At 39.3% G+C, this 10356-nt stretch overlaps 1 protein-coding gene across 5 annotated transcripts in view; it reads right to left on the reverse strand.

Annotated features, from left to right (window-relative positions):
* LOC306893064 (kinesin-like protein KIF21A) overlaps window positions 1-9732 on the reverse strand; it is a 32697-nt gene extending 22965 nt beyond the window's left edge. For all 5 annotated transcript variants that reach the window (XM_079454558.1, XM_079454557.1, XM_079454556.1 and 2 more), the window contains exon 1: window positions 9451-9732. In XM_079454558.1, coding sequence (XP_079310684.1) covers window positions 9451-9494 — 44 coding nt within the window. In that variant the 5' untranslated portion in view covers window positions 9495-9732. The remainder of the gene's footprint in view (window positions 1-9450) is intronic.
* Window positions 9733-10356: the final 624 nt, after the last annotated feature.

Below are 10356 nucleotides of genomic sequence, written 5' to 3' on the forward strand. Positions count from 1 at the left end.
GTTTCCAAAGATGTGCAACAATTGCAGTTATCTGACGTTGCGACAGCCCTTTGTACCGCAGTCTCAAGTGTTGTGCATCCAAAGCCTCCGAAACTACAGACACAAAAAATGCAGCTTCCATACAGAATATTGTCTTTTTTGCAAAGAGGAGGTATGGAAGTATGGTCATTTGTGTCCGAACATGTGACGTAGAGTAAACGTCCCTTTAAGAGGATCGTGACTGCTGTTTGTGTATGGAAATTCAGCATGATGCCACACACACACTCCATTTATGAACAGAGGCCCTCTGTGAGAGAGAGGAAACTCTGGCAACCCGATAGGTAAACAGTCACGCCCTGGGATTCATTTACTCCCATTTTCTGTTTTCGTTATTAAACCTTTCATCTATATGACCTCTGCTTTGCCTAGTACGTTTAACATATTTCAATATTAAAGGATTATTTTGTAAGGAAAGAGTCGAGTGAACTTTACAGTAGGGTTATTATGGTTCACAGTCAGATTCGTAACAGCGCTGTACTTTCATGAAATGAAAATTTGGTCCAAAGTCTGTCAACTAAATGTGACTTATGTGCTGTCTTTATAGTGTTTCACAGACACAGCGGTGACATTTTTTGCTAAAATCTGGTTTGTTATGATGGTGTTCATTCTCTTCTTGGTCAGTAGAGCGTTTGTTCAGACTTTGAACGGCTTAAACTGACGTTCATCCAAGATGTCCAACACTGGACATCCTTTATGTGAACCAGCGAACAGATCTCGCGCATGCAAACTTACACGTTCGCATTTTGAGCGTTACATGTAATGCTTTGCAATTGCAATGCTTGCAATTTTAGTGTTACGTGTTGGTTTCAAATAAACGTTGGGCCTAATGTGAACTCCTTGTGCAGAAGTGTTTTGTGAACACCGAGGAAATGGGAGTGTATCGCACTCTTGTAAATGTCTCGTAATATCTTTTACAATATGTATAATTACACAGTCACCGAGGCAGGGTCGTTGTATGGTCTCTTTTTGATGACATCATCGGCGGTTAAGGGTTAACTGGAGCGAAATAACATTTACGATACCCATTTAAATGCCCACAAGCGATTTTACGATGGACTAAGGTTGTCATCGTAATATGGTTGATTTTGGAAATACGCGTTCCCTATGAACTGCGCAGAATGCGCAGGCACGCATAAGGCCAAGGGTGACAGTCTTGACCCTTGACTTTGGAGACATCGGAGATGTCCCATCGCAAGACAAGACACACAAGTGTGTTTGCGCAGTAAGGAGAATCATGCGATGTAACCGGGATGTCCGATTTCTCTTAGCCGTTGTTCATGTTCAAATCACCAAAACAAACACACCCCACCCCATCTTTCGCTTTCGTCAGCGCTCGGCTCGACCAATGTCCGTCACGTGGACCTTACCGCTGATTGGCTGCAAGGTTGTTTTGGTACTCGGCCCGACTTTGTCTTAACAAGCGTAATTCGCCTTTAACGTTCATGACCGGGGAATTAACTTTAAGTCGACCAGCAAAGGTGGACGAAAAACAAATAGCAGAGAAGGTCACACACGGTTTAAAACACACGAAATGCACATCGGCTTCTGACAGGCCTTGATCATGTGACTGATCTTGTTAACGTCAAGCCACAGGCCTCATTACTGCGATTACAATGACAAAGTCTCCACAGCTTCACCGATTCCCAGAAAAAGCCATGACTGAACCGGGTATGACTGTGCTCTGCAGGTCATCTGGCCATTCTCCAAAGGCAAAAGGGTCCAGTTGGTCTGCTAATGATCATTTGACCTCTCTAAACTTCTCAGATGACCACATAATGACACAGAGTGATGCAAGAACTGGTGACCGTAAATAACCGTGTAATGGAAAGTAAATTGCAATTCCAATAAAGCAGACTTATGCAAATGAACAAGTACTGACTCCTGCAAGCCTATGCTTTTTGCTCACAATGATACTTACTCCTTGTTTGCGACTTTCTTTGATACCGAATTGAACTGTCATAATGTTCCCGAAAACAACAAACGTGAGGACACCCTTCAGTTTCCAGTTTTTTCATTTCTTCCAGCGAGTCATCGTTTCTGTTGGCAGGTCAACGGGAGACTGAACATTATAAACTGTTTAATGTATAGATTCTACTTTAATGAAGTTACACTTGAAAACAACAGATAACAGAAAAAGTCATTATTTGCCTCTTTTAAATGAATTTATTGTTATAAATAGGGCAAGATTTATGGCATCCAGAAAAAAGTTTGTATTTACATTATTGTATTATAATGTCATAATAAATGAGTACTGTGCATATATTGTATTTATAAAAACATACACATAGATGCATATATTTGAGAAAAATCAAAAGATTAATAAACAATTATATCATTGAAATTATTGGTAAATATGAAAAAATACATGTAAATTTTTCCTAAATATTTATACATGTGTATGTGTTCATAAATACAAAATAAATATGCACAGAACGCTGACATACATTATGTTAACTGTGTTATTAACTTATGTTAATTATAATAATGTGACTTTTATTAAGGATGTTATTAGTCACGATAAAATGTTTGACAACCTTATATCAATAATCAAAGAAAAATCTATGATAGGAATGAAAAGTAATAATATGAACGGAAATGTTTAAGGTTTTTAGGAACGTAGACTAACAAAACCATGGATGTCACCCTTAGGTTTGTGAACAGCAGGTCTGAAGCCTAAAGCGGGCGGAGGCTGGCGTCTCATTCTGTATCACAATTGCATTGATAATGGATAAGGTCATATTGTTATGAAATAATTGGTTTTATAACTCGTTGTAAAATAGCAAATTTGAGTAACAGATATCCAGTAACAAAATATTATCAAAATCTGCAGACAGCAACACCCGTTTTTTAAGTCCTACCTGTTTAAAGCCACTGACTGACAAAGGCAACGACTGTTATTTCACTGTAATTATAATAATTAGGAATTATGGATTTTTCCCCTATACACAGTGTATGAACTCCTACCTTTGTCTAGCCTTGTTGCAGACAAACCCACAGACACACCCTCAGACCGTTTACAGACCTTCTGATGCGAATCGCACAGAAAATCAAACAGCGGCTATCTAATATTATTCCAATGTATATAACCGTTGCCATGAAATTGAATTACTTATATGATGAAACAGGATTTGTCATACCAACCCTCCCTTTCTTCTACTAATAGATGTTCTCTTGCAAATTAACTTTAAAGAACAGGTACAAACAAGCCTATTTTCTTACACGTTGTAACATAGAGCCTATTAAAGCCACAATATGGAAGAATTTTGTTGCGAAATATCCAAAAATCACTTGCACAGTGTGATGTATTTAATGCAGTTGTGGACTTACGTTATGCCAGATGTAACCAAGAATGTCCAAATCTACAGAAATTCCTATTTTAAATAATGGCCCGTCCCTTGTCTCCCTTGTATTTGTCGTATATCAGTGACTTAATATCCGGTGCTCCGCACGTGTCATGATTCCGCCATCATGTCATGTTTATTCTTGGTCTTGCAGCGGAGTCATGGCATAGCCTTAGGTTTTGTGTGAGAAAGACATGGCTTTGTTTTGATTCTAACTTGCCATGTGCTTTCTCGTGTCTCGTCAGTGTTTCCCGCCCTTTTGTCTCGTTAACCTTCCCTGAGTGTTTCAGTACCCACACCTGCCCATTGTTATCTCCTTTGTTAGTCTCCCTATAAAATGCCCTCTTGTCTATTTTCTTGTGCTCGTTCGTTAGACTCGTATGCTGTTCCTGTACCTAAGTCTTGTCTTGCCTGTGTACCTGTTTCCTAGTTCCCTGGTTCCTGTTGGATTGTGTGTATGTTTCCTAGTTCCTTGTTTTATTCCTGGTTGTTTATTTTTGCCCCCCTTGTGGGAAGTATTTGTTTTCAGTTTTTGTATCAAGTTTTGTTAGAGTTTTTTCCCATCGTGGATGTTTGTTTTGCCGTGTTTATATTAAAATCTCTGTTAACCCCGTCACCATCCGTGTCTGCCTGCAATTGGGTTCTTCCTCTGTGAATCATGACAGCACGACCCTCAGTTTCCGGTTGGAGACGCTACGGCGACACGCAGTTGTGGAAGCATATAGCATAAGTAGCATTACATTCCACGTTTCTAGCAAGCTAATTCATTACGACTACAATTCATTCATTACGTGAACATGATGAGCGATCTCCATACGCCTCTGGATGGTGAAAACGTCATGACCCATAATTCCACTCTCCTACACAACGTCCGTTAGCTTCGCTTTTTGTTGTCATTTTGAAAGTGCGCCATCTAGCGGTTCAAATTTACATATTGTGGCTTTAATATCCAAAGTGAAAGCGTTTGTCCTAACAGGATGAAAATGTCTCTCGAGTATAAGGAATGATGGGGGCATTTTCGCAGAATCAGCTGTGCATTACCAGAAAGTGTGAAATAATTATGTTTGAGTTGCACAAATACAGGAAGCGTCCACACTGGTTGACAGCCTGATAACCACTTCCTGGATCAAAGGTCTCGCGGCACACATGTGAGGTCACGGACAGGATGGACACATATGGTGTTCAACTGCCACCCCATGGGTCAAGCGGGGAAAAATAAATGACCAATAATAAAAACACGGACGCATGATAATATGAGATCATAACCAAACATTTTAAAAATGGAAAGAATCTGTTTGCTTTATGAGTGATTGCTGTCACAGTGTATAAAAAAATCAACATGTCATGATGTCACTTTTTGAACTATGTCTGTTCGTACACATCATCTGTACACATCAGCGAATTTGGCATTCAAGCCTGAACGCTTTCTAATACCAACGCATAATAAATAACAATGCATTCATCTAGCGGCTCTTTGATTTTTATGCCAGTCTATGTATATTTAATATCACTATATCTCAAGAATAATGCAGAGTAAATACAGATCCACGCATAACTCTATAAACAGACATCTCATGTGTGCAAGGAAACAAAAACCCATCAATCTAAAGACATCCACTAATGCCATCATCTACACGAAACCACCCAACCCTTTGTGCACGAGAGTGTGCTGAATCATGAATTAACATGACAGATGGCTCTCAGGGTTGTTTCTATTTAACTCCATCATAAATAGCCATGAGCAAACCTTAAAGCAAAGACAGAAGGTAGAACTCTTGATTTTAATGTAGTCAGCCCACTGTTGTTCAAAACTCCATAACCATTCCAATCGGCCACACAATGACCATGTACATATTGCAGCTAAATACGGCTGTCAAGAGGATTTACTCTGAAATATCAAATAGTGACAACTTTGTTTGGGTGTAAAGATCCGATCTGAACAAAATATGAATCATCAAAATGTAGGGCGGGACTCTTATCACCAGAAATGAAGTGCCTCATGAAAGGACTGTTCATGATGCCTGGTAAGAAAGGGAGTGGTTAAAACCGTTAAAAAGTCGTTACATCGTTGGTTATTATATTTAAATGAGTTCACAATAAGACATGCAATTAAGACAGTTGTTACGTTTATGTCGACTTAATATACAGTTCAGTTGTACTGTAAGTCTTAGAAGTTAGTCATCACACTTCTTTAGTCAGTTACATTATTTGACTTTAACTATCATAAAGACAAGTCTACGTTTTTCAATTAACACCCATTTTCACCCATTACGTAGATTTAAGTTTTTAGAAGAAAGCACCTTTTCATAATTGCGGTCTAGCAAGGGTAAATGACAAAAACAGTAACCATAATTCTGTCCATGGTTATTGTAATAAGGATACAGTAAATACTTTTTACGTGAAGCGATTTCTCGTTTTATTCGTAATAACGATTCATGCTTCCCTCATTTCATTGATCATAATCGTTGTTATATTAATGTTTTAAAAGCAAGCAAAAAACTCCCGATGACGCCAACTTTTTCTGCCGTTCCCAACTTTGAAGGTATGGAGGGGTTGCGAGCCCCACCCGTCCCCAATCGGCCTATCAAAATGGTAAACTTGAGGTCCACTGTCTGCTGGTGTAACGCCTTTTACCATATTTGGAACATCGGGTCCCAAACCTATTGTACTGACAGGTAGGCCCACCTTACTTGCGTATACATTTAGGCGGTCCTAGTCAAATCACATGCTCGAGTAAACGGACATTTTTTTTTAAATATGTGAACATTTTACCAGTTTTTGTTTATTTGCAATATACCAATATATCGTATGAGCTAAATATACAGCAAAAACATTGATGCTACATGAAAATAAATGTTACCATAACAATAAGCACAGCAGAATTGTAGAAGAACTATAAAATGGTCGGGCGAAACAAGAAGCATGACTTGAAATTATGATCAAGTGGAGTGTTTCTTCGAAAGGGGCATAAGAATTCAGTTCAATTGAGTTACTCAATAACAAATGTTTGCCCAATTGCCCTTCAGAGTAAACATTGTAAATAGAAAATGGGTCAAAAATGTGAACCACTAACAAACTAATGGCAAAACCAAACAATGATGCTTGTATCATGTTCAATATAAACCCTGGACCAATTCAACTGACTCGGAGAGTAATTTGACAAAGCAGTCTGTTGTTAGGCCCAAAGCCTTGCTTCAATTATTAATGGCTTACTCAAGCATGCAAGTAATACTGAATAGACTGTACCATTGATAACGTCTTATAAGCTTAGAACCATAACATTTCTAAAGGTCTTTCAATAAACTATATACAGAAAAGAAAACTCACGGGTGCGGCGTCTGCCTGGCTGTTTTTTTATACCCCCCTAGAGTGTCAATTGCAAAACTCAAGTGCAATGACCTGACAAGTACACAAACAAAAATGTCTAACTGCTTTCCTATAGAAAGCGATACCTTTGGTTTCAAAATGGTTAAAAATGTTTGGCTAAGCCAAGCAATACTGTTACTGTTAAATGGTTAAGAAGTTCCAAAATTTCTGTGCCATGAACTTGAAAATGAACATGAATACTTAAACGTACTGTTTTAGCGTTACAACTATAAGTGATTAGATTTAGTTGAGGATATAAAGGTAAACAAACAAAAAAACCCATAGACTTTTAAATTGACCTGAGCAACACCTTCAGACCATCGTATCATCACACAGGGCCAGCAACCAACACCACCACGGACCCCCTAAAAAACCATCTAAACATGCTACTCCAGGACCACTCAAAAGACTTAGCACTTAGCAACAGCATGACAGTGCCCTGACAATTGTGGCAAAGACTTTTGCATGGGCAAGTACCACTCCAAAAAAGTTGATTTGAGGATAACAAGACAAAGCACCCTGTTGTTTGGCCCATGAGTAGTGGTTTATTCAATTATGCTGTAAATTCAATTATGGCCCAAATGTGGCCCGCCAATGATCTTTACCTGGCCCTCCTTAACATTTCAAATAAGTGGAGAGACTTTAAGAACGGTGTGCTTTAAGAAATGCACGTCCTGACTACGCCACATCTCCGAACACTGCAACATTGCAACAGAAGAAATGAAGATATGGTGAAAAATGTCTCTCAGAGAAAAGTAGTTGAAGACCCCTGCTGTAAACTGTCTAATAGCCTTGTTCCAGGTTTAAGACTGTCAACTAATCATCAGACATATGACATGACAGAATTCTCCACTATCAGAGTTTTCGCAAAGAGAAGCATCCAAGCATCAGAACACTATTTGAAGAGCTAAGAACACAACAGTTGAATGAATTCAAGTGTGATTTGAACACAATACAAATGAAGTGCTCTTGAAAGGCAACAATGTGACGGGTAGAGACTGGTACTGTACCAACAAGTCATTTCAACCTGGATAAACTCAAATGTGGAAGAAGTTTCCTAAATCTCGTCTATTTCCACAGCAGAAACACCGTCACTGTTTACACTATAACTAAATGAAGAAGAATAAAAATGATAGATTTGCACCGTATGCATTGTTAAAGCAGATTTGTGGGTTTAGGTTTTGTCATCATCGACTCATTTCATACGAAAATAAAGACTCCCACTGTCTCTAGGTGCCGAACCGGACCAACGCTGATACTTGGAATTTGAAGACGTTACGCAAAGCGATTTCGAAGTACAATTCAAGCTTAAACAAACATTGTGGTGTCCGTGCTTTGAAACCCAGTGGGGGTGTTGTTGTTGTCCGTGTGATAATGTGTGAGATACGTCAACGCGAGCAAGTTCTTAGGGTGCACATTTGCTGGAGTTTGCACTATGCCAGACAACTCCATTGATTTGAATGCCGAAAGGTCGCCAATGTAAAAGTCCAGTTGGCTGTTTTGGAGACCGAGCGCTTCTTAGTGGAAGAACAAGTGTTGAGCATGCATGACTGTACTTTTAAGAACACAACTGGTACCTTTGTACACGCCCCTGAAAAGTCATGTTTATACAGTGGGACAGATTAGCGCGCGTGCTCATGTGATCTGCACTTACATGCTACCGAGTAAAAATATCAAACCAAACTACGGACCGGTACGTGAAGACCTACTCGGCCAACTTGACCTATTTCCTGTAAACATCACGTATACAACGTAGGATTCCCATATACCTTTTTATGCGCCTACATTGCTTGTAATAAACGTCACTAAGCACTTCATATACAGTTCTAATTTTGTCATTCCCGTATCATACAGGTGCCTCGGGGATGTACCTCCTTCCCTTCAATCTTTGACAAGCTCTTATAGGCGAGCAGGATGTCTTCGTAGATGTGTGGCAGACGAATACGAGGCGGAGTGAACGACATAAAGTCCAGACTTTAAGCAAACTGAGCTGCAGGTCAAAGTCTGTCAGTAACCAGAGATCCCAAGACTTATCGGAACAATGAAACTTGAGCGTATAGAAAGCCTTTGTTTTCGATGGAGCCTTATACCACGTTAAAAAGCCTTATACGACGCATTCTGCATAACCTTTCAGTCCCATCGCAAGAGGACGCCTTTAATAAAGTCCTGAATTGATATGCAACCAAATGATATATTCACCCAGTATACACACGGATCAGACGTTTAAATGGCATTAAAGATGTGTTGTTTAAATTGAATTGAATATGGAGTTGAAATGACAATCTAGAGTTTCAAATAATAACTTGAGTATATAATATATATATATACACTATACATACTATAATATAATATGGCTTTGTCTATCGATATTAACATATGGTCAAATACAACACTTTTAAGCTATATACAATATATAGATGTAATATATGCATCACACATAACATCATTTGTTTACCATAGCAACACTACACTAACACGTTCTGCTTTATACAATATAAGGGCAAGGTTTATATAATCGCACAACCTAAAAGCCGTAAAAGAACCTTATATAACCACAATGTGTATAAACACAATGAGCTTGCGGTGATGTTGTCATTGGGCCCTATGATGATGTTATTATAGCAGGTACATTAGAGGCGGGCCCATACGGGGCATCGTCAGACAGACGCGTGTCCGGCGAATATAACAAATATAGATTATATACCTGACAGCCACGCGCACTGAGCTCTCGTCCTGTCCCGCGGACATGGTCCCGTTCGGGAGAAATATAGATGCTTTTCCTCTTCTCGGTCGGCTTGAGCAGCGGATACACGCAGCGGATCTATTCAGCCATTACGACGCGCGAGGATCCGGTAATCCTGCACATTAAACGATAAAAGAGAAAACATGTCGCGATCGGTGCAGTCGTGTTCGATGACTGACTGCTCGAGCACACGCGCGTTGCGTGACCTGAGGAGAGACTCTCCCCCGGAGCGCTACGTCACCCAAATGCACGTTAGGCCACGCCTCCTCCCTACAACAACACAACAAAGACACCAAATCGCGGATTATTATTATTATTATGATTATTTTTCGCATGTTACTGTGAGCTTATTTATCTCATTGGTGGCTATAACTTAACTATGACTCTACAAATCTAATTATTTGATTTTGCCTTGTGGAGATGCTGCACCGTTTGCCTGGCCGGGGGGGGGGGGGCTGCTAGAATTTTATAGTTTTATTTCATGAACACTGCATATAGGAATTTTGATATTTGACCTGTGTTTTGACTTGCATAACCTTATATGTTTTGCTTATAGTTTTGAAAATTGTCAAAAGCGCTATATAGATCTGACTTAAAACGTTGATTTGACATTAAATAATGAAAGAAAAATACGGATAAATGCTTATATTATACGAAATAATAATCTATCTTATATATTTACATGCATGCGTATTGCATTACGTGTGTATTCCTATGTAGGCATGCTTATTTAAAATCTTTGTTATTTCTCCTACATGCTTTGACCGCAGCACAATGCAAAACTTGTAATGTCATGTTGAGCACCTCCACCTGGACAACGTGCAGTTACTGCACACAATATATCGAGACTCAATATATCCAACGCAG

This window comes from Barbatula barbatula (assembly GCF_947034865.1).
Source record: "Barbatula barbatula genome assembly, chromosome: 4".
Taxonomy (NCBI): domain Eukaryota; kingdom Metazoa; phylum Chordata; class Actinopteri; order Cypriniformes; family Nemacheilidae; genus Barbatula; species Barbatula barbatula.